Source organism: Fukomys damarensis, unplaced genomic scaffold, assembly GCF_012274545.1.
Source record: "Fukomys damarensis isolate Sample0158 unplaced genomic scaffold, DMR_v1.0_HiC HiC_scaffold_22, whole genome shotgun sequence".
In the NCBI taxonomy this organism is placed as follows: Eukaryota; Metazoa; Chordata; class Mammalia; order Rodentia; family Bathyergidae; genus Fukomys; species Fukomys damarensis.
The window spans coordinates 26617432-26642458 of record NW_022900934.1 but is presented as its reverse complement, the minus strand read 5'-3'; the positions used below and the strand labels follow the sequence as shown (position 1 = coordinate 26642458).

The window sequence follows — 25027 nt, the reverse complement described above, 5'->3', positions numbered from 1 at the left end:
AGAGGGGGGCCGAGGCGGCCACCGCGATCGCTCACACAACCGGCTCCTTCGGAAATCATTAACGCCTTCCCCGCGCCTGGACCGGCCTCTGCCAAGATCTGGGGGAGCCCGAGGAGCTTCACTGGGCACCGGCTCCCGCCTTTCCAGGGCCGTGGACTGAGACCCGACGTTCTGTTCTGTTTAACAGACACGCAGCGCTTCTTGTCTGCCAGGCGCTGCACTAAGCACTTTAAATGTCAATTCATTGAATCCTCACAGCCTTCACAGGCCAATGCCGCCTGATGCTCAATTTTATAAAAATTGTAATAATGATATAGTCTGACGTTATAGTACGTTATAATACTTCCCTGAGCCTCCTTATTCATATCTGGAAAATGGGCTTCAGAACCTGAGCCTCCAGGATCCCTTGACCAGATGCACGTTAAAAGCCAACACTTTAGGGCCGGGGATTTAGCTCAGTGGTTTCGCCGCCATCCTTGCAAGCACAAAGACCTAAATTCGATCCCCGGTACTGGGTGGGGTGGGGGGAGCCAACACTTAGGAGGCTGATACAGGGAGGTTCACAAACTGCTGACAATGAGACACCCCCCCCGAAAAGAGCTGGAAATGGATGTCAGTGCAAAGAGCTTGGGTTTAATGCCCCACAAGGGGAGAGGGTAGTTTACTACCTTCAAACCGGGTGCCTTATAGTTCCACTACTCTAGGCTCTAGAGGGTGAGGCAGGGAAATCACATGCACCCAGGAGTTGGAACCAGCTTGAGTGATGCACTAAGACCCAATCTAGAGCACCCTGGCTATCTCAGCAGCCCTTTTAGGTATGGGACCTTTGGTACAGTTTCTGACCTGCACAGGAATGCATCAGAGGGGAACTGACCCACCCGGACCACTGGAACTTGGACTTTTTTTTTAATAAACCAGCCTGGTCCAGCTGGGGATTTTGCCCAGTGGAACTGTGCCTGCCTCAAAAGCTCAAGGTCCTGAGTTCCATTCCCTATACCAAAAAAAAAAAAAAAAAAAAAAAAAATAAAAAAAAAAAAAAAAAAAAAAAAAAAAAAAAAAAAAAAAGAATCTGGTCTGAATCAGACTTACGGGATGTCTCATGTTCCCACCGATACCCAATTTACTCCTTTTCATCTTCCAATTGAAGTCAAACCTGACCAGTGTATACTTTTCTTTTTAAAAACAATAAATTGGATAAATTTAAGAAATACACATATAATTTTTATAACCCATGTCTTGGCATTTCCTGATTTAAAAAATATTTAATGAATCCTGGAATGATGACCATGGCCCAGACTCTCGACTTCCAAGAGGTGCTGGGCCAGCTCCTGTTTACCCAGTTCTGAGAGGAGGGGTCACTGGGTTGGCCACGGGTGTTAAACCACTGGGGGGAAAACAGCCACACTCTGCAAAGACCAGACTCTGTCCAGAGGGCTGAGGGCCAAGGGACCCTGATTTCTGGATGCACTGCATCTCCCACCCTGGGGTTCACACAGTCCACAACCTCACACCTGCTGGTGGTGTGAGTCATCCAGCCTCAGAGTAGAGTCACTGGGGGTGCTGTGGATCCCCAACCTTTTGCCTTAGAGCCCCTCCACACCAGTCACTCCTAATGAGCTCCAGGAACTGCCAACCAGAGAGGCTCAAGATGCCCAGAGTCACACAGCCAAGCTTCCTGGAGCTTCAGTCTCAGCCCAGCTGGCTCCAGAGGGAAAGGAGGTGTGAGTCACAGGGCCAGGCCCCGGGCTGGGTGAGGCTGGGGCCGGGGTCCAGGCGTCACTTTCCCGGAAAGGGAAGGGAAGAGGAAACCAGAAGCGGGAGGAGCTGCAGGGAGGGGCAGGGTGCCTTTATCTCAGCAGCTGGCCCTGGCTGGCCCTGCTTCCTGCCTACCCCCAACTCTTGCAAAACCTCCTTTCCACTGCTGCCCCAAGGGGGTGCCCTGGGCCGGTACAGGGTTGCATCAGGGCCTTGTGCAAGGCGCAGTTACAGTGGAGAGGACAGTGGCGGTGGGCCAAGGGGGAGTGAGGGAAGGCAGATGAAATGCCCCTTCTGATTGGGTATTGCTCCTCCTCCCTGGCCCTCAGCATCCCCAGGTGTGTATTTGTTTTGTTTAATGAGACAGGGGCTCACTGTATCGTTCAGGCTTGCCTTGAATTTGTAGCGATCTTCCTGCCTCAGTCTCTGGAGTGCTGAGATTACAGCATGCACCACCATACCTGGCTACATTCTCCTTTCAAACGAATGCTATGCGCACTCTTCTGAGGTTTCCGCTATATCCCAAACTGAGCACGAAGCTAACTGTCAGCTTCTACCTGGAGAGCTGTACCATCTGGTTCATTAAACCAACAGAAAGCTCCTACAATACGTCAGGAACGGGTGCAAGGAAGGAGCTCATAAATCAAATAAAATCATTGCCCTCTTGAAACCTACATGTTTGGTGGGGGACAGCAAATAAATATGCACACATGTGTTCAGAGGCACATTTTCTTTTTAAGAAGTCAGAAATGCCAGCTCCATACAGCCTGCCTTATAGAATAGCAGAGGCACATTTTTTGTTTGTTTGTTGAGACAAGGTCTTGCTGTGTAGTTCAGGCTGGCCTCAAACTAGCAGTGATCCTCCTGCCTCAGCCTCCCAAGTGCTGGGATCACAAGTGTGTATTGCTACACCCCTCTTGTCAGAGGTGCAATTTACCTGAGAGTCACTGACCTACACACCTGGGAAGAGGTGTAACTTTTTGTTCTTAGGCTTCTTTGAGTGCTCTGTAAAATTTGCAAAATCTTGTTTTCCTTCGAAGTCCCACAGAACCTGATTCCTTATATATGAGAAGAGAGAGCAGGTGGCAAGCTCAAAGAATTGTGTCTTGGCAAGGCATTGCCAAGGCTCCCCAAGTGGGCTCCAGAGCAGCTGGACTCAGTGCTCATATCAATGAACCCTAGCACCCGCCCACTCTGGCCTCTCTCTGTCCACTGGTGCCCTCTCCCGGGAAGAACAGAATCTACGCCTACGTGGAGGAAAAACGCAGAGCAGGTACTGTGGGAAGTGATGACTGGTAAGAAAGCGTCCTCTAGCGGAATTTCTGGGATGTGCAGTTAGAGCTAGGAGTGTTAGGAATTACCACATTCTGGTACTGCCTCTTCAGTGCTGAGGTGTAGGCATGCACCACTACGCCTGGACTGAAGAGACATGTTTGTTTGTTTGTTTATAGGGTCTCATTGGGTAGTTCAGGCTTGTGTGCAATTCATTATGTAGCTCAGGCTGGCCTCAAAGTCACAGCGATCTTCCTGCCTCTGCCTTCCAAACACTGGGATTACAGGCATGCATCACCATGCCCAGCTGAAATTTTAAAATTATGAAGTGGGTTATACCTACAAAACAGTAGATATCAACCAGTCCTGATGGTGCACGCCTGTAATCCCAGTCCTCAGGAGGCTGAGGCAGGAGAATTGCCATGTGTTTGAGGCCAGTCTGGGCTACATAGTGAGCTCAAAGCCATGGGCCAGGATGTGGCTCAGTGGTGCTGTGCCTGCCTGGTCCGGAGTTCAATTCCTAGTACCGCAAAAAAAAAAAAAAAGCCAACTTGAACTACAGAGTGAGTCCCTGTCTCAAACACCACCATAAAAAGAAAGCCCCGCTCAGAGAGGTTAAGTGACTTGCCAGAGACCTCCAGCTCCGATCTCTTTAGCAAAAGTCATAGCCTTGGAAGTGATTTTGGGGGATGAGGAATGCAAACATATTTCCTTTCCCTTTTGAAGACTAGCAAAACTAAAATTTCCCTTTAAAATTGTCTTCTGGTATGCAGCATGGACAAGGCCCTGGGTTCAATCTCCAGCACCCTCTACCCAAAACCATTTTCTTTCAAGCAAAGTAGAAATACTGGCTGCTCCTTGAAAACTATCCCAAAAAACACACACACTCACGGTCCCTCCATCTCCAACACTGCCAGTGCCAACTCAGACATAGCCCAGGTCCACCCACCCTGGTGTCCAGCGTCTCAGACCTGGTCACCGTGGTCACTGCTTCATTGGTCTCCCTTCTTCCACACAGTCCCCAACATTCTCCACATGGCAGCCAGAGGAGGCCTATGATAAGAGTATGTTACTCATCTGCTTAAAAGCTTCACACGGTGATGGGTGAAGTGTTCCATCCTCAATCCCGAGAGTGAGGCAGGAGGATCACAAATTAGAGGCTGGACTGAGCTACATAGTGAGAACGTGTCTCAAAAAACTAAAAACAAATAAAATCTGGGGACATAGATCAGTGGCAGAGCACTTGCCTAGCATGCAAGAGGCCCTGGTTTTATACTCAGGATTCGATCAGAGTAAGCCCGGCATGGTGGTACACGCCTGTAATTCCAGCACACAAGAGGCTGAAGCAGGAGTATCCCTGTGAGTTCAAGGCCAGCCTGGGCTACATAGTGAGCTCAAGGCTAGCCTGAACTACATAACAAGATCCTGTCTCCAACAGAAAACAAAACAAAACAAAAATCAATCAGAGTAGAGTAGTAATTTTATTTTATTTATTTATTTTGGTACCAAGGCTCAAACTCAGGACCTCATGATTGTGAGGCACATGAGGTGCTACTGAGCTAAATCCCTAGTCTTAAAGCACTAATTTCAGGGCTGGGGATTTAGCTCAGTGGTTCTGCCGCCTGTCTTGCAAGCACAAGGTCAGGAGTTTGATCCCCAGTACCACCAAAAAATAATAAATAAATAAATAAATAAATAAATAAAACAAAACAAAAATAAAGTACTAATTTCAAACCAGAGGTGCCCAGCAGATGCAGTCTTGGGCAACTGGTCAAGGTTAATATCACCTGGACTTCCAAGAAGATGATGGAGGTGAACAGCCTCTCTGAGATTTGTTGGAATATAGCAACATGAGGAAGACTGGAAGGAGGAAAGTGGGATCTGAAGTGAAAATTGAGGCCCATGGGGAGAGTGAGGAGACTTCAACAAAGATGGAATGACAAGTGGCATTTTCTCCCTGAGCCCTGACTGACTTCATGGGAAGGGCAGCTCAACTCTGCAGATGCATGCTGGCTACTAGTGACCTCCATGGAGAGATGCAGCAGTGGAACAAAGCAATGGACACAGTGGGCTGCAGTAACTGGTGAGTGATTTGGGTTCAGACGTCCCCCAGGAGAGGGTAACTGGCTGGTTGCCATCTTGGGTGGGGCCCAACCGAGCTCAGAACTCAGAGCACTGTGGGCCGGCTCCATCAGGATGAGGCAGAACCGAGATCAAGTTGCCAGGAGGATACGGAGGCATGTTCAAGCTGGCAGGAGGCACAGAGTATTGCAGAAGGAACAAATTGAGTTCCAGCCTCACAGCCAGGAAGTAGCCTGAGCTTCAGAACTAAAGGTGCAGGCTTGCTAGATTTATCCACCGCCCCACTGTAAATCTACAGCTGTCTTATTGGGATTAATCAACATGGATCTGGGCTCTGTGTGCCAAACCTGTCTACCAGTGACAGCAGAGACATGCCTTGAAATGGACATTTCCCCCCTTATTTTCTTCATTTTTTTCTTTTTGTTTTTTTCTCTTTCTTTTTTTCTTAGCTGGTCGTATTTTTATATAAATGTGAACATTGTTTCCAGTTTTTGTTGTTGTTCTGTTCCATTCTTTTTATTTCTTCCTTCTCTCTTTCCCTCCTGTCTTCTTCACAAGGGCCCCAATGTTTAAATACTCTCCCTTGTTTCTTACCTCTTCTTCCACTTGTATTTCTCTATTATCCCCCCTAGCTCCTTTTAAATTTTCTCTCCTGAGGGTAAAATCACCACACCGAGGGCATATTTACAATATACAATTTTCTGTTTTGTTTTAGATTTCGTTGTATAACCACAAATCTAGTTCGTACTGTTAAAGGTGGCAAATCAATAGTTACCACAGTTTGTCATTTTCTAGGCTGTGTTTGATGCTGTTGTTATTGCTGACTGTACTACTTTAGCCATGACATCATACTTATTCTAATCAGTTTTTCTTCCTGGTATGCCAAGACTGAGATTGCCTAAAAGTCATAAACAATACTATAGGCCAGTGCCAAAGAACCAGGGGTTAGGACAAATAGGCAGAAACTTCTCATTTTCAATAAAGAGGTAATAGTTTTTCTTTTTTTTTTTTTTTTTTTTTTTTTTTTTTTTTTTTTTTTTTGTACCAGAGATTGGACTGAGGACTTCGCACTTGCGAAGCAGGTGATGGTATCACTGAGCTAAATCCCAGGCCCAACAGAATTTCATTGTATAATTCACACTGGACATAAACTCACTATGTAGCCCAGGCTGGCCTCAAACCTGCAGTGATCCTCCTGCCTCAGCCTCCCAAGTGCTGGGATTACAGATGTGCGCCACCACACCCAGTTAAAGAGGTAAGATCTTGCAACAGACTCAAACCTCAAAAGCCAGCTATACCTGCAAAACTTCTTTGAGAAGTAGTCATTCCCTAATGGTTCTAAATACTACCAATAAAGCTACTTACCGTACCAAATTTGCAAGTATCAACCCAGGAATGAAACTAAAGAAAAAGAAAATGAGAAACACTTATGCAAGATGCAAACTTCCAGCTCACCAAAGGCAAACCTAGCGAGCAATGAGGTGGAACAATTTGAAAGCCACCCCGCTGGACTTTCGGAAGTGGTAAAAGCAGAAGCAACAAAGCAGATGAATGGGCTCTAGAGAAAAAAATCAAATCACAAGTAGTTTCCCAAATAGCTACAGAGATGGTGACCATAATGAAAGATAGGATAATTGACTCTAGAGCAAATGGAGATGAAACAAAGAGGAGCTTAGGAAGATGAAGGAAAACCAGGCACATCCAACAAAGGAAAGAAATGAAATTCATGAAACAGATTCAAACAGATATCCAGAAGATTAAAAATTCCACTGAAGTACATGTGGAGAATAAGCCAATGTAAGGACAAAATATTAGATATAGGTGAGTGATCATGGAAAGAAAGATTTCTTAAAAATATCAAAGGACCATGAAGAATCATCCAACAGCTGCTAAATGATGCAAAGAATAAGAAAACAAGATTGATCAGAGTCAACGAAAGCAGGAGAAGAGCACAAATGACATAAAAACCCCAATCACAGAAGCAACAGCAGAAAACTTTCCAAGGAGGGAAAAATAATTTGACAAACAGAAAAATGATCCAATTAGTCATGATCAAAAGAAAATCTACGTCAAGACATATAATAGTCAAAATTCCATAAACTCAATACAAGAACGGGATATTATTACATGCGCGGCCAAAGCGAGCACCAAGAACAGAATATTAAAAGCTGTCACATAAAAGAAACAAATCACCTATAAAGGAGAGCCCATCAGAATCTCAATGCAGAATTCTCAATGCAGGCTCTCAAGTCAAGGAAAGCGTGAAGTCAAGTATTTCAAGCCCTACAACAAAACAACCTCCAACTCAGATTAATACCCTGCAACTCAATCTTTCAAAATTGATGGAGATGGAACATTTAGGATGAGAAAATGAAGGCACAACTTGAAGCTGACTGTGAAAGGAGGAGAGATTCTCTCTCTTCTGAGGAGGTGAATACAAAAGCAAGGATAACTATATAGAGAAATGTTTGCAGAAATGTAAAAGGAGAACTAAAAGAAGCTGAGAGAGCTTGTTCTCATTGATTTCATTTTAGTAAAGTAAGAAACCGGATCACCTTCTGAGATGATACTTGGAGCTAAGGAAGTGGGAGAATTTCCTTAAAGAGAATACACAGACTGAGATGCGGTGAGGGCAGGGGACAGAGGCCAAGGAGATCAGTGTTGAAGGAAGGGCCGGCCACCTGTGTGATGTGGACACCACCTCCCCACAGAAGATTTTTTTTGCGGGGGGGTTTTTTGAGACAGGGTCTCACTATGTAGTTGAGACTGACCTGGAACTCACTATGTAGCTCAGGCTGGTTTCGAACTCACAGCGATCCTCCTGCCTCAGCCTCCCGAGTGCTGGGATTATAGCCATGAGCCACCACGCCCGGCTCTCCACAAAAGATTTGCATAGCCATTCCTGGTGCTTCCTGTAGATTTTAACCGAGATTCTCAGGCTTGCTGAGTGTGCTGTCATTTAGACACAGTGTTGTGTAGGAGCTGCACTTCCTAGTAAGCTGCCCTGGGGTTTCCTGAAGGGAAAGAAAAGTAGAAGAAAATGTCACAGTTTGACCCCGTCTGCCTTCCAGGACACCTCTGCCAGCAGCCACATAGTAAAACTTCCCTCTGCAAAATGTTTCCCTTCTTAGTAGTACAGGACATCAACTGTTTGCACAGTGTCACCCTGCTAAGAAAGTAACTTCTCCAGAGAAGGAAGGGCTCCTCCTGCTTCTACCCCTGGCTGTTGGGCACAGAACTTATAACAAATTAGGGAGTTCAGCCAGTGTTTGCAAAATATTATTTAAAAATCCATTGCAATTTGGAAGAAAAAAAATCACTAGCAATTCACCTGCTGTAGTATTGGAGAGGTGACAATAACTTTTTGAGCCCACTGAAGAATACTCTATGTTGAAAACTTTATTTTTTAACTGCCAGTATGCAGTTTTATTACATAGTGTACTTATTATAAGCACAATATAGTCAGACCTACATATCACTCCAAGGGATTCCAACTGATAACGGGAACTTAATTGGCAATTTAAGAGATTTTTAAGGGATCACTTTCAGCATGCTTGATATTATGCTTCAGGAGTCTTTAAGACCTGAAGACCTTACATGGCATGACTCCACTGTACCAACATGAAGACTCTGAGATTACTGGGCAAAGAACCCTTTTAGTGAGAGAAGAACAATGTGATGAATTCATGTCTGCTAATAGGAACGAGACACAGCACATCCATGTGAATGCAACTAGTCCACCGTGAAATTCATACGAATAATTTTAAAAAGGGAGAAAAGAAAAGGAGAAAGAGAGAAAAGGATCCCTTTCCTCATTTCCCTTTTTTAAAAGATAGCTATTAACAGTAAGACCTCAAAATCATAAATATGTATAAGCAACACTTAAAAATTCTGAACTTAAAAAAAATTGATGGAGAAATAAGATACTTCCATGACAAAGAGCACCTGGAGAAATTCATGATTACCACAGCAGCATTCCAAAATGTTCTGAAAGACATTCTAGAAAGAGATAATATGGACTACAACTCCATGAACCCTAACAGAATGAACCCACCAGGCAAGACAAGTAATTATAAATGGGGGGGGGTAAAAAGGGGAACCAACAAAAGGAAAATTAAATGACAAGGATATGTCAATACATATCAGTTATACCCATCAATGTAAATGGTCTCAGTTCAACAATCAAAAGTAAGAAACTGGCAGAGTGGATCAAGAAGCAAGATCCAACAATATGCTGCATAAAAGAAACACATTTGATTTTTAAAAAATCACAGACTGAAAGTCAAAGGATGGAAAACAATATTCTATGCAGCAGGAATCTGGAGAAAAGCAAATATTCTATTTGCAAACAAAGTGAATTTCAAGCCAAGAGTGATCACAAGAGATATAGAAGTTCACTACATCCTTGTTAAGGGAATAATCCAAGAGGAACAGATAACAATTGTAAATATATATGCACCAAATACCAGCACACTCAACTATATAAAACAAATATTAACAGACATGAAAAATCAAATAAGCACTAATACAATTGTAATGGGGGACCGCAATACCCTACTGTCATAAATAGACAGATCAACTAGATAAAAAAGTCAACAAAGGGCCAGGGATTTAGCTCAGTGGTTTTGCCAACTACCTTGCAAGCTCAATGGGGACCCAAGTTCGATCCCCAGTACTAAAAAAAAAAAAAAAAAAACCAACAAAGATATATCAGAACTGAGCCAAACTTTTGAACATGTAGACTTAGTAGATGTCTACAATGTATTCCACCCCACAACATCAGAATATACATTCTTCTAGTTGCACACGGTACATTCTCCAAAATAGATCACATACTAGCTCACAGAACATGTCTAAGTAAATGCAAAGGAACTGAAACCATCCCATGCATATTATCAGTGCAATGAAATTAGAAGTCACCAGCAAAAGAAACCACAAGAACTTAATATACATGGAAATTAAATAACACTCTTTTGAATAAACAATGGGTCACAGATGAAATTAAAGAAGAAATCAGACAGTTTCTATAATTAAATGATAGTGCCAATACAGCATACCAGAACTTATGGGACACAATAAAAGCAGTTCTACTAGGGAATTTTTTTTTTTCTTGGTACCGGGGATCAAACTTGGGCCCTTGTACTTTCAAGGCAGAAGGCAGAACCACTGAGCCAAACCCCCCACCCTGGAATTTTTGTTTCTTTATTTTTGATACCAGGGATCAAACTTAGGACCTTGCACTTGTGAGGCAGGGGTGGTGCAACTGAGTTAAATCCCTGGCCCCTACTAGGGAAATTTTTAGTGATGCATTCCCATACCACAAAAACAGAGCAAGCTCAAATAAAAAACCTAATGTTGAGGGCCTGTGATTTTAGCTCAGTGGCATTGTGCCTGACTCACAAGTACAGCGTCCTGAATTTGATCCCTGGTACAAAACAAACAAACAAAAAACAACAAAAAGCCTAATTTTGAACCTCAAGCTTCTAGAAAAAGAAGAGTAAGCCAAGCCCCAAGCTCGTATAAGGGAGGAAATTATAAATATCAGAGCAAAGAGCTTGCTTCAGCAGCATATATACTAAAAAAAAAAAAAAAAGATCGGAGCAAAAATTTAATGTAGTGGAGACTAAGAAAGCAATACAAAGAATCAATGAATTGAAGAGTTGTTTCTTTTTTTGAAAGATTAAATAAAATTGACAAACCTCTAGCCTTATTGAAAAAAAAAAGGAAAGAAAACACTCAAGGGAGGGAAATTGAACAGGGGTAGGGATGGGATAAAATAAAATAAAATTTATTAAAAAAAAGAAAGAAAATATTCAAATCCATATAATTAGGAATGAAAAGGGTGAAATCACAATAGATCCTGCAGAAATCTAGAAGATCACCAATACCTACTTTGAGAACCTGTATTCTAATAAGATGGAATATCAGAAAAAATGGACAGATTCCTAGATACATACAAATTACCAAAACTGAATCAAGAAGATATAAAAATTCTAAATAAACCAATATCAGCCAATGAAATTGAAGATGTAACTGAAAACCTACCAACAAAGAAAAGCCCAGGCCCTGATGGATTCATCGCTGAATTCTGCAAGAGTTTTAAAGACCTAATGCTGCTACTTTACAAACTCTTTAATGAAATTTAAAGGGAAGCAATACTCCCAAATTCATCCTAGAAGCAAGCATTACCCTGATAACCAAACCAGAGAAGGATCCAACCAAAAAAGAGAACTACTGTCCAATGTCCCTAATGAACACACTCAAAAATCCTCAATAAGATAATGGCAAACAGAATGCAGCAAATCATCAAGAAGGTTACACACCATGACCAAGTAGGATTCATCCCAGGGATGAAGGGATGGTTCAACATACACAAATCAATAAATGTAATAAACATATTAACAGAGCAGAGGACGAAAGCCATATGATCATCTCAATAGATGCAGAAAAAGCATTTGACAAAGTCCAACACCCTTTCATTCAAAAATTCTACAGGAAATTAGAATAGAAGGTCTTTAACTCAATCTCATAAAAGCCATCTATGCCAAACCAACAACAAACATCATCTAAATGGACAAAATCTGAAAGTTTTCAGTCTAAAATAAGGAACAAGACAAGGATGTCCACTGTCATCACTCTCATTCAATATTGTTCTGGAAACATTAGCAAGAGCATTTAGACAAGAAAAAGAAACAAGTGGAATAAGGATAAGAAAGGAAGAAGTTAAATTATCATTAATTGTGGATGACATGGTACTCTACATAGAAGACCCCAAAACTCCACCAAAAGACTCCTAGATTTAATGGGAAAATTCAGTAGCATAGCAAAGTCAACACTCAAATATCAAGAGTATTCCTCTGCACAAATAACAAACTCACTCACTGAGACAGAAATTAGGGAAAGAACACCTTTCACACTAGCATTTCCCCAAAATGAAACACCTAGGAATCAATCTAACAAAGGAATTAAAAGACCTTTACGTGGAAAACTACAGTACTCTGAAAAAATAAATTGAAGAGGATATCAGAAAATAGGAAGACATCTCTTGTTCTTGGGTAGAAGGACTTAGCATAGTGAAAATGGCCATACTTCTGAGACTGTTACACAGATTTATTGTAATCACAATCAAAATATCAATAGCATACCTCACAGAATTAGAGAAAATAAAATCCTAAAATTCATTTGAAACCAGAGGAGACCGAGAGAATTGCAAAAGAAGTTCTGGACAGCAAAGGGAAGGCAGCAGGCATCACAGTCCCTGACTTGAAATCATACTACAAAGCTACTGTGATAAAAATAGCATGGCACTGGCAACAACATAGACCCAAGGATCAATGGGACAGATTAGAAGATCCAAAACAACTCCAGACACACTCAGCCACCTTATCTTTGACAAAGGAGCCAAACACCTTCACTGGAAGAAAGCGAGCCTCTTTATTAAATGGTGCTGGAAAAATAAGTAAATAAATACATAAGTGGTGTTGGAAACACTGGCTTTCCACATGCTGAAGAAAGACCCATATCTTTCACCATAAGCTAAACTAAAATCAAAATGGATCAAAGATCTAAATATTAAAACACAAACCCTAGATCTGCTGGAATATTGAATAGGTAGACCTTTCCCAGACACCGGTGTAGGCACAGACGATGAATAAAATGCTGACTGTACAGAAAATATCACAAAGAATCAACAGCTAAGATCTCATCTTATTAAAAAGCTTTGGCACAACAGAAGAAACCACCAACAGAGTAAAGAGACGATCTACAAAGTGGGAAACATTTTTGCCAGCGGTTCTTCAGACAAGGGACTACTATCTAGAATATATAAAGAACTAAAATAAAACCAGCCCCCCCCCATCAGGGAGCCCCCATGCAGCCCTGGAAACCTGATTAGGTACGCAATGCAGAACGAAGACAAAGATGATAGCAAATGAAATAAGATCCTGGAGGTCATAGGTTCTAGTGAGCAGACACCTGACCCTCCGGACTGGCCGGTATTCATTGAGTACACAGCAGCAAGGGGGCGTACGGTCAGGTATGCTGTGATCAGAGGTGTTCATGTGAGTGGGGCCTAGCAGGAACAGAACAAGGCATCCTGGCCAGAAGTGAATCTTAGGCTAATGGGAACTTGTTCTTTCCCTTAGATTAATATTAACTTTTTATAGAGGATGAGCAAGAATCACGGGGTCTTCAGCTGTGGATGCTACGAGCTAATACAGGTGCTAGGGTGTCAGTGACCTGCGCTGGCCTCTGTCATGGCCAGTGGCACATACCATTCTCTTTCTGCATGCCAGCTGTGGCCATTAAACTGTGCACTTAAGCCTTAGACTAGCTCTGAATTGTAAGGCAACTGTGATAACCCAATTGAATATGATCAAAACTAGGTCCTTGCATTTGTGAGGCAGACGGCGGCACCACTGAGCTAAATCCGTGGCCCATCGCTCCCCAAATTTAGAGACCCGTACTAAAAATGGGCATCTGATATGAACAGACACTTCTCAGATGAAGAAGTAGAAATCACAAATAAATATATGAAAAAATGTTCAACTTCACTGGTCTTCCAAGCGATGCAAATTAAAACAATGCTGAGATTTAATCTCACTCCAGAAAGAATGGCTGTTATCAAGAAATCAACCAGTAACAAATGCTGCAGGGAAAAAGGATCCCTTCTCCAGTAGTGCAGACTGGTGCAACCACTGTGGAAATCAGTGTGGTGATTTCTCAAAAAAAAAAAAATCCGGAAGTTCCATTTGACTTAGCTATTCCCCTTCTTGGAGTGGGAAGAAAATGTTCAAATGAGAAGGGGGACAACAGAGAGGGTAGGGGGAAAGGAAAGAAGGGACAAGAAAAAAAAAGAATAGAAGGAAAAAAAGGAAACAAAAAAATTGTAAATAAAGAGGGGAAGAGGGTTTGAAGAGAGGGGGGTAAATGGGAAAAAAAGAAGAATCAAGTGATATAATTAATGTACAGGTACAAATTTCCTAACATGAATGTGATCATTATGTATATCTAAAATGTACCAGTTAACCAGGCGTGGTAGCGCATGCCTGTAATCCCAGCACTCGGGAGGCTGAGGCAGGAGGATCATTGTGAGTTCAAGGCCAGCCTGGGCTACATAGTGAGTCCAAAGGCAGCCTGAACTGCATAGTGAGACCCTGTCTCAAAAAAACAAATAGATTAAAAAATAGATGAAATACATAAAATTTTTTAAATGTACCAATAAATATTTTGCTACGTCAAAAAAATGTTGGCCGGGCGTCGTGGCACACGCCTGTAATCCCAGCACTCAGGAGGCTGAGGCAGGAGGATCACGGTGAGTTCGAGACCAGCCTGGGCTGCACATTGAGTTCCAGGTCAGTCTCAACTACATAGTGAGACCCTGTCTAAAAAAAAAAAAAAAATGTTAATAGCATCAGGGACCCTGGAGAATGCACCTGAAAAGGTGTGACATTGCTTCTGTGATGTTTTCCCAGGAATGCAGAACCTCAACTGAATCCTGGGAAAACCTCAGAACAATCCAGATTGACAGGGATTCAAAACTGTCAAGGTTGTGGAAAAGACAAGAACCATCACTGGTTAAATGAGACCAAAGAGACACAACAGTCACATGCCATGTGGTGTCCTGTGTTGGATAATGAATAACGTGAACAGCAAAAGGACAGTCGGCACAAAACAAATCGAATCCAAGCAGCTTTTGTGCTTTAGTCAACAGTAATATAACAAGGCTGATTTCTTGGGTTTTTTGGTTTTTTTCAGTGCTGGAGATGGAACCCAGGGCTCTGTCCTCACTAGACGAGTACTGCACCCCTGAGCTACCGGCACAGCCCAGTTTCTTCATCCTGATGAGGCTTCTGTCATTATAGAGGACACTGACAAAAGACAAAGCCGGGGAAAAGCATACAGGAACTCTCTATCCTGTTTTTACAACTTCCGTGAGTCTAAAATTATCTCAAAACAGAGCACGGTTGTGCAGGCCTTGAATCTCAGTGTGCGGGAGGCTGAGGCAGGAGGATCGTTGTGAGTCTGAGGCCAGCCTGGGTACACAGTGAGACTCTCAAAAACACAGAGAGACAGAGACACTGAGGCAATGAAGGGTGAGTGGACATCAGCCAGTCTTCTGCAGCCTGTCTGTCCCCTTGAGGACAATGAAAAGCTCCAGACAAATACAAAAAGTGTCAATTTAAGGAAGAACTCTGAAAAATAAATATGAGAGAGCAGCTTGACGTGGAAATCCCATGCTTGAAAAACAACCGATATGGCAGCGGCAGCAGCAGGAAGTTTCCCGGGGAATTTTCTCCCTTTATCTCGTGGCTTTGTTGGAGCCGGGGCGATATGAATTGGAAAGCTGTGCTTAACCTCCAAAATCACCTCCTCTAGAAACCAGCTGGTCACCTGGTTTGGCAGCAAAAATCTCCAAAAGCAAAGCCTCGTATTCTGGCCAGAGAAGCAGCCTACATTGTCCTTGTCTCTTTCTGAAGCAGCTCTGTACATCTTCTTGTGAGTCTCTTTATTTGCACTGTTATGACAGCCTCAGTGTCCTGCATTGATTCAAAATGTTTACCTTTCATGGCCATTTTGACTTTGAGGAAGAGCCAGGTTTGTGGTGACAGAACCACTGATGTATCCCCAGCCCTGCTTGAGGGGTTTTTGAGACAAGGTCTTGCTATGTAGTCCAGGCTGGCCTGGATTCAGCCTCCTGAGTGCTGGGATACAAGTGTGCACAACTGTGCCTGGCAAAAAAATTTCAAATTAAACATTCATTTTATCTTTTGGTTATATTTTGTATAATTCTATATGATTTTCTGGGTTTGGTTTTGTTTTGTTTTGAGACAGGGTTTCACTACACAATCCAAGTTGGTCTCAAACTCACAGTGATCCTCCTGCCTCAGCCTCCTCAGTGCTAGGATTGCAGGTGTGAGCCACCATGCCCACATATATTGTATAATTCCATATGTTAAAACAAGAAGGATCAACTGGCATGGGGTGTACCCATTAATCCCAGCACTCTTTAGGATTGCAGGTGTGAGCCACCATGCCCACATATATTGTATAATTCCATATGTTAAAACAAGAAGGATCAACTGGCATGGGGTGTACCCATTAATCCCAGCACTCTAGGGTGAAGGGAGGGCAGGGACAAGGGGAAAAACTGAGAACCAAGACCTGTCATGTAAAGGTACAAGATCCCAATAATGAATGTAACTGTTCTGTATACCTAAAATGTACCAATAAACTCAATAATAAAAAAAAAAATCCCAGCACTCTGGGAGGCTGAGGCAGGAGGACTACAAGTTTGAGCCCAGCCTGGGCAGTTTTGTGACTTAGGGAGACCCTGAAAATAACAAACAAACAAACAAGGGCTGGGGACATAGCTCAGTGCATAGTACTTGTACCAGGAGGAAAAAAATAGTTGGGAGGCCTAAATTAATAATAGAAGCACGGAGCAGGGATTTAGCTCAGTGGTGCTGCTGCTGGCCTTGCAAGAGCAAGGTCCTGAGTTTAATCCCTGGTACCAAAAATAACAACAACAGCAACAGCAATAATAATAACGGAAGCAGATTTTAGAACAAGATAAAATTGCCAGGGAGAAAACTGTAGAATGATTAAAAAGTTCACTTACCAGAAGACATGACAATCCTGAATGTGTATCCCTGTGCCGTACAAAGCAAAACAGATATATCTGAAAGGGGAACAAGGAATTACAACTAATTTGTAGAAGTCAACATGGTTGTCTGCCTTTCTCTCTCTCTCTCTCTCTCTCTCTCTCTCTCCCCTTTCACTTTCTTTTGAGACAGGTTCTTACTAAGTTGCCTAGGCTGCCCTCAAACTAAAGACCCTCCTGCCTCAGCCTCCCGGTGCTTCGACTACAAGCTGCACCCGCATGCCCGGTTTAATAGGGCTCTTTCAGTAACTGATACAGCAGACAGTTGGCAAGGATGTGAGGCTTGAGTGATGCCACTGACCAACTCGAACTGGCTAACACTCCAGAGAGCTACCTGCTTGGTAGTGCAGTGCACGACCTTGGCAACTGCACTTGCAACATTTCTCCCATGGGCCTGTGTCAGGCATTTTACATTTCACAAGTGTTTATTTAACATTTAAAATGTTATCTGTTGTAAACATGTACTAATAAAAAATTTATAATGATATGCTCTGTCATCATAACAGAATGAAACCAGCAACCCGGAACAGAAGAATATCTGGGGAACAATCAAATATTTGGCAACTAAACAAATCACTTTCAAACCACTCACGGGCCAGAGAACTCTCAAGAGAAATTTTTAAAATATTCAAAGGCAAACAAAAGAAAACCAAAAGGTGGTTTGGGGGAACCATCAGGATGGCGAGCTAGTCACATGAGGAAATTAGTCACTTTCTCCTGAGGTCGTCCTGGGGTGAAAGCCAGAGCGGACAGCTGCTGGGCAGGTGCTGTCCCCTGCTCACAGTCACGGGAGAAGGGAAATAGTTAGTGTAAGGGACACGGGGAGAAGACAGGTGTATCTAGGCCAAAGACAGGCCTAAGAGAGAGCCTTCCTTCTCAGCCTTCAAAAGAGCCAGCCCTTCTGATCCTTGGTTTTTGGACTGCTAGCTTCCAGAATCATGAGACAAAAAATTTCTGCTTTGTGAGCCCAGTGCAGTGGTGCACACCTGTAAGCCCAGCACTTGGGAGGCTGAGGCAGGAGGATTGCCATGAGTTCAAGGCCAGCCTAAGCTATATTGGGGGACCCTGTCTCAAAAAACAAAAGAAAAAGATAAAGGAAATGTCTAGTGTTTAAGCCACTCAGCCTTGAGTATTTTGTTATAGCAGCTAAGGGAGCTAATATAACTTGTAAATGAATTTAACAAACCAAAGATATAAAGCTAATGCACAAAAATCAATTGTATTGATTGATTGATTGATTGAGACAAGTTCTCACTAGGTAGTCAGGCTGGCCTTACAGCCCAGGCTGGCCTCGAACTCACAGTGGTCCTCTTGCCTCAGCCTCCTCAGTGCTGGTATTACAGGCTTGGCTATTGGATTTCTGCATAACAGCAAAGAAGAATTGGAGATTGAAATTTGTAAACTGTGGCTTTCAAGTGCACCAAACAGAAATTCAACAGTGAGGCAGCAGCCTAACAGGCTGATCTCATTTATCCCAATCTGGGAGTGGAAGGACAGAGAGAACAGCCTTAGAGTGCAGTGAAGCAGGTCACACCAGACTGAAGGTTTCTTTGTGTTTAATCTTTGATGATGTAAAGTGTGGGAGCTGGCTGTGGTGATGTACACTCGCAACCTAGTCCCACGGGAGGCTGAGGCAGGAGGGTTTGGAGCTGGGCCGTAGTCCAGTGTAAAGACCCGAGGTTCCATCCCCAGTACCAAGGGGGAAGAAATTAAATTTAAGCCAGGCCTGGTGGCGCACACCTGGAATCCCAGCACTTGAGAGACTGAGGCAGGAGGCTCCCTATGAGTTCGAGGCCAACCTGGGCTACAGAGTGAGACCCTGTTTCAAAAAAACAACAAATAGGGACCGGGGATTTAGCTCAGCGGTTCGGTGGCCTGCCTTGCAAGCGCAAGGACCCGAGTTCAATCCCCGGTACAAAAAAAAAAAAAAAAAAAAAAAAAACAAAAAAAAAAAAAAAAAAAAAAAAAACAAAAAAAAAAAAAAAAAAAAAAAAAACAAAAAAAAAAAAAAAAAAAAAAAAAACAAAAAAAAAAAAAAAAAAAAAAAAAACAAAAAAAAAAAAAAAAAAAAAAAAAACAAAAAAAAAAAAAAAAAAAAAAAAAACAAAAAAAAAAAAAAAAAAAAAAAAAACAAAAAAAAAAAAAAAAAAAAAAAAAACAAAAAAAAAAAAAAAAAAAAAAAAAACAAAAAAAAAAAAAAAAAAAAAAAAAACAAAAAAAAAAAAAAAAAAAAAAAAAAAAAAAAACCCAAAAAACAATAAATAAATAAATGAGAGAATTTCCCTGACCTCCAGGGAAAGTGCTGTCTCTAATTTGTTTGGATTTATTTTCTTCCCAGCACTTTTCTTTTTCTTTTTCCAGTACTGAGAGTCGAACTCATGGCTTCTGCACTGAGCTACATCCCTAGTTCTTTGTTTTTATTGTTGTTTTTATTTTGAGACAGGGTCTCGCTAAATTACTAAATTGTCTAGCTTGGGTTTGAATTTGTGATCCTCCTGCCTCAGCCTCCCTGAGAGCTGGGATGACAGGTGTGCATCATCACACTTGGCTCAGAGAATCTCTGGGAGATGATGTTTGAACTAAAATTTGAAGGACACTAGGGAGGCTTGGGTGTCCACACATAACACGCTTGTACAGCATTTTTGAAAGTCGTGACTCAGGTGAGGGCCAGGTGGAGAGGCAGGAAGACTGAAACCAGTCACCCTTCCTGACCAGCCCCGTCACTCCTGCTGCTTTGTGAGTGTGCCGACTGTCGGAGGCCGCAAACTTGTGATCCTCTTGCCTTAGCCTCCCGAGAACTGAGATCAAAGGTGTTTGCCACAGTTTTGTGGTATGGGGACTTGAGCTCAATGCCTCCACACTGATCTACGTCTCCGGTCCTGTTTTCCCCGTCTATTACTGTTTATGAACTTTGAAAACATTGCAGCATTCTAAATTTTGTAAAAGCAGCCAGGGATTTAGCTCAGTGGTGCCACACCTGCCTCGAGAGCATAAAATCCTGAGTTTGATCCCTGGCCACCAAACAAAAAACAAAAACAAACAAACAAACGCAGAACACTGCAAACTGTGTTTAAATCCAGACAGGCCTTGTACTCTCACCCATGCAGGAGCTTGCCTTTACTGACAGGGAAGAGTCGGTGCTATAGTTTGTTTAAAAACAAACAGTTCAGGCCAGTAACTTCCCATGATGAATGTCTTCACGATCAGTCACAGACACATACTGATAAAAAAGCAAACAAACAAACAAACAGAAAAACCCACAGAAATCTTAGTCCTTTATTCCCCCCTTAAAAATTTATTTATTTACTTATTTATTTATTCAGGGGATTGAACCCAGAGCCTTTGCACTGAGCTGCATCCACAGTCTCTCTCTCTCTCTCTCTCTCTCTCTCTCTCTCTCTCTTTGTTTTTTTGAGACAGGGTCTCTATGTAGTTTAGGCTGGCCTTGAACTCACTATGTAGCCCAGATTGGCTTTGAACTCTCAGTGATCCTTCTGCCTCAGCCTCCTGAATGCTGGGATCACAGGTGTGAGCCACCATGCCTGACTACCCCTTGTCCCTTTTTCAATCCTGCAATCCTACCAACTACTGCAGGCAGGTTCCTGAATGAGCCCCCTCTCTCGAAGCCCTGCCATTAACTCACTATGGAGCCCAGTGTGGTCTCGAACTCACAGCGATCCTCCTGCCTCAGCCTCCCGAGTGCTGGGATTACAGGCGTGCACTACAATGTTTGGCTCCCAGACTGGGTAATTCCCCCGCCCTCCCTTCCTTCCTTCTATCTTTCCTCTCTTCCTTTCTCTCCCTCCCTATTGCTTCCCCCATCTATCTTTCTTTCTTTCTTTCGTTCGTTCATTCATTCTTTCTTTCTTTCATAATGGGGATTAAGCTTTTGCACTGAGCTACATCCCCAGCTATTTTTATTTATTTTATACATTGAGACAGGTTCTCATAAACTGTCCAAGCTGGTCTATATAATGAGATTCTCAAAAAACCAAACGAGGGCCAGGGATTTAGCTCAGCAGTTCCACCGCCTGCTTCTCAAGTGCAAGGTCCCAAGTTTGATCCCTGGTACCAAAAACAAAACAAAAGAAAAACAGCTGGGTGTGGTGGTGCACACCAGTGATCTTAGCACTCGGGAGGGTGAGACAGGAGGATCACTGAAAGTTTGAGGACAGGCTGGACTACATAGTGACTTCCAGGTCAGTCTCAACTACATAGTGAGACCCTGACTCAAAAAAACCAAAATAAACAAACAAAAAAACCAAACCAGGGCTGGGGATTTAGCTCAGTGGTTCTGTTGCATGCCTGAAAGGCACAAGGACTGGAGTTCAATCCCTAGTACCAACCCCCCCCAAACAAAACAAACAAACAAAAAACACTAAATCAAACCAAAATATAGTTTGCCACAGCTACTGAAACTAGTGTATAAAACATAGCCCAAGCCTGTGAAAGACCAGGTATGTTGTGCCAGTAACGATTTCTTACAAGGGAACAGGTGACTGGAATCAATGTCTCGATCCTGACGGAGCGGCCTTGAGCAGAGGGAGGAGCGGTGACTGATGTCCTGACATGGGTGCCCATGGTGGGCATGTCCTAAGGATTGCAGGCCAGCCTGGCTGGGTGTGTGGGAGACGAGGGGAGGCAGTCTCAGGAGCTGAGGTTGGAGGGCTTGGCGGGGGAACCCAGAAGCATCCTCCCCACATCCGGGGGCTGCACCCCCTTGCTCAGGCCCACGAGCCAGTTGTATCCAGAGAAGACAGGGGTCCAGGCCCTGGGGCTTGGCCAGAGTCCCTCATAGCCTGGCGTGCACTAAAATACCTGGAGAAGCTGCAGGCTGTTCTGGGTTCACAGCATGGAGCCCAGAGCAGGACCTGAAGGGACCAGGGCAGAGCTGGTGCTCCTCACTTCCGGGATTTCACCCCTGGGGGTTCAGGCACCTCAGCTTGGGGAAGGGAGGGAAAGGGAAGGGGTCACCCAAAGTCAGATTGCCAGGGTGTGTACATTTCCGGGTTGCCGTCCTGTCCAGTGTCCAGTACCCAGGATCACTTTCCAGGAATGGTCACGAGCCACAGAATCCGCCTTAAGTACCCAGCCCTGTGGCTGTCCTGATTTAAAGTCGGTTCTGATCCAGCCAGTTTGTTCATATTTTTATTTTATCCTAGATTAAAAAAAAAAATTGTGACAGGGGTCTTGATATGTTGCAGAGATTGGCCTCAAACTCCTGGGTTCCAGAGATCCTCCCGCTTCAGCCTCCAAGTAGTTGGGACTACAGGCATGCACCAGCTCGGGTGGCTTTGTTCACTTTTTTAAAAACCCATATTTATTTATTGTGGAGCTAGGGCTCAAACTCATGGGCACTCTGCCACTGAACTACAGCTCTACTTTCTACTTTCTTTCTTTTGCACCAGGGATCTAACTCTGGACCTTGCACTTTCGAGGCAGGGCAGCACCCCTGAGCTAAATCCCCGGCTCTTCCTTCCCTTTTGAGACAGGGCCTCGCTATGTATTTCAGGCTGTCCCTGAAGTCACTGTGTGGCCCAGGATGGTCTCTAACTCAGGCAATCCTCCCGCCTCTGTCTCCTGAGTGCCAGGATTACAGGCGCCCTGCTCTAGCCCTTTCTGTGTTCTTTGGAGACAGGGGCCTGCTAAATTGCCCAGGCGGAACTCGAATTTGGAGATCTTTCTGCCTCAGCCTTTTTAGGTGCAGGGATAACGGGTGGGCGCCACCCACCTTTTAACAAGCGCTTTCTGTTCTGGCCCCTGCAGCTGCGGGTCTTCATGCTAGTCCTCCTAGCCTGTGCGGGACCGAGCGCTGGGTAGCGCACCTTCGCTGGTGGTCACGGGTACCCCCGCCGCCGCCCCACTTGCTGGTCCGACTTTCCCCTCACCTGGTCCCGCTTCCCTGGAGGCCTCGGTCCGTCCTCTGGCCCCGCCCCTCGGCGGAGTCCCGCCCACTCCCAGCCCGTCCTCGCCCTCCCAGTCCCCTGAGCTCTGGCCCCGCCCCTCCTATGACACCACCTTCCACGTGCAGCCCTCTGCCCAGATTCCACTTTGCCCCACACCTCATCCTGTTTCTTCCGCGGGTCCTGTGTGACGCCTACATCCTCCTCGGCGGACCGGCGGTGGGTCCTGCGTGGCGCCGACGGCCCGGTGGAGGACAGGCGGACTGGCCTGCAGAGGCCCCTTTCTGTCGGGGTCCCTGGGTCCCAGCCGCAGGGCCTCCAGGACCCTGATCGATGCCTGTCACCGCCGGTCCCGTTCCGTTCAGTCCCCCGCACTCAGTGGGGCGCTTGGCGATGAGAGGCCCGCCATGTCCCATCCCGAGCCACGCCCCTTGGTGCCCTCCGAGGCTCAGGGAAGACACCCTTCCAGGCCAGGGACTCCGGAGTCCTGTTCCCGGCTCCGCAGCCGCCCCGAGTGCCCTGGGGCGGGCGGCTCCCCCAGCAGATGTTCCCTGTCACAGCACCACTCCACGTCAGGGGATGGGTCAGGGAGGAAGAGAGGATCGTGCTTCTCGAATGCCTTTCCTCAGGAGGCCCTTGAGAGATGGGGAACAGAGGCCCGGAAATGGTGCCCCTGGCCCCTGAGCAGGCCATTGTAGAGTCCACACATAGGCCTCTCACCCGCCTTTGGGCGATGTCCTGCAGGCTTCGTGGAGGAGGGTCTGTCCCATCTTCTGTCCCTAGGCTTCTGGCCACTGGTCTGTCTAAGAGGTGAGGCTGGGGGAAGGAAGGACCCCCTCTTCCCGAGAGTCAACAGCAGAAGTCATTGTGCCCTTCCTAGCAGGGCCCCATGACTCCACGGGGCCTTCTCAAGGCTCCCAGCCTGGCACTGCCCAAGTCCAGGACAGAGAGGATGCGCACATCCTGCCCACTCTAGGTTCTTTCTAGCCACCTTCTTCTGAGTCCCTGACCTTCTAGGCTCCTCCAGACAGGCTGAAACAGGTCCATGCAGCCGCACTGGGCTCCTGGAACTCTGATGCGGTGCGTGGGGGTATACCTCCGGGTGGGAACCAGGACACCTGGAGAGCTCTGTCCTGAAGCCACAGTAGACACACCCCTCATGCATCAGTCCACTCTGCTGTGGGCTTGATGGCACACACCTGTAAGCTCAGCACTCCCTTGGCAAGACGAGTCAGGAAGATTACAGGTGTTTCAGGCCGGCCTGGGCTACATAGTGAGTTCAAGGACAACCTAAACTATATACTGAAACCCTGTCTTTAAAAACGAAAACCAGGGGGCTGGGGATTTAGCTCAGTGGTTCTGCCTCCCGACTCACAAGTGCAAGGTCCTAAATTTGATTCCCAGTACCAAAGAACAAAGCATAAAACAAACAAAACACACACACACACACATACACACACACAATGGAAAATCAAACCCAGGGCCTTGTGCATGCTAGGCAAGTGCTCTACCACTGAGCTACTTTCCAAGTCTGTCATTTATTTATTTATTGAGAGAGAGGTTCCAGGCTGGGCTTGAACTTACATTACCCATGCCTCAGCTTCCAGAGAAGCTGGGATTACAGATGGCTGCCACTGTGCCTGGCTCCTCTCATCTTTAGAGTGAAATCCAAGATCCTCACCACCATGGCCTAGCAGGCCCTGCCTGGTGGTTCAGCCTCCTCTCTCTCCTCCATCCTCCCCTTTGCCCGTTATGTCCTGGCCACAATAAGTTATCTTCTGTTCTTTGAACATGGCTGTGTTTTCCTGCCTCTGGGCCTTTGCACAGGCCTTTTCCTCGGCCTGATGTAGAGGGAAGGGTCTGGCTATGTTTCCCAGGCTGGCCTTGAACATCTGATCCTTGTCTTGGCCTCCTGAGTAGCTGAATAAACAACTCTAGAATAAATGTAAGTGGAGCTTTTCTATTAATGGATTCAGTCTTTACCACAGCCATGTGAGGTAGAAGCTATCATTACCTTCCTTTCACGGGAAAGATCACAGCTATGATCTGAACCCCAGAGGGAGGGAGCCCACCAGCCCACCCCAGGCCTGCACCCGCCGGCCATCCGGGGAGGCTTCCTGGCGTAGGTGCTCGGCCTCAGCTGGATTCTGATGTGGACGCCGCAAGTGGAGCTGCGAGGGGCAAAGGTGTGGAAGCTGCGAGACCCCCTTGCTGGGATCCCCAGCACGCGGACCCCTGGGACTGGCTGAGGATCTGAGGCAGGAGCCTGAGGGTGGGCGCGGATCGCAGTGCTCCGGGTAGGCTGCTGGTCTGGACGCCCCCAGGGACGCAGGCCGGGTGCTCCCAAGGCGCC

General features: G+C 45.0%; 1 protein-coding gene and 1 long non-coding RNA gene across 2 annotated transcripts in view; one reads left to right on the top strand and one right to left on the bottom strand.

Moving 5' to 3' along the window:
• Positions 1-7974: 7974 nt before the first annotated feature.
• LOC104865121 lies at positions 7975-22715 on the bottom strand. The gene is made up of 3 exons (XR_781069.1): positions 22503-22715; positions 16730-16789; positions 7975-8123 (listed from the first exon to the last, which is right to left on the bottom strand). It is a non-coding gene; the product is annotated as an uncharacterized LOC104865121 (long non-coding RNA).
• A 1927-nt stretch (positions 22716-24642) lies between these two features.
• LOC104865120 overlaps positions 24643-25027 on the top strand; it is a 10281-nt gene continuing 9896 nt past the window's right edge. The window contains exon 1 of the mRNA XM_010628481.2: positions 24643-24860. Coding sequence (XP_010626783.1) covers positions 24825-24860 — 36 coding nt within the window. The 5' untranslated portion in view covers positions 24643-24824. The remainder of the gene's footprint in view (positions 24861-25027) is intronic.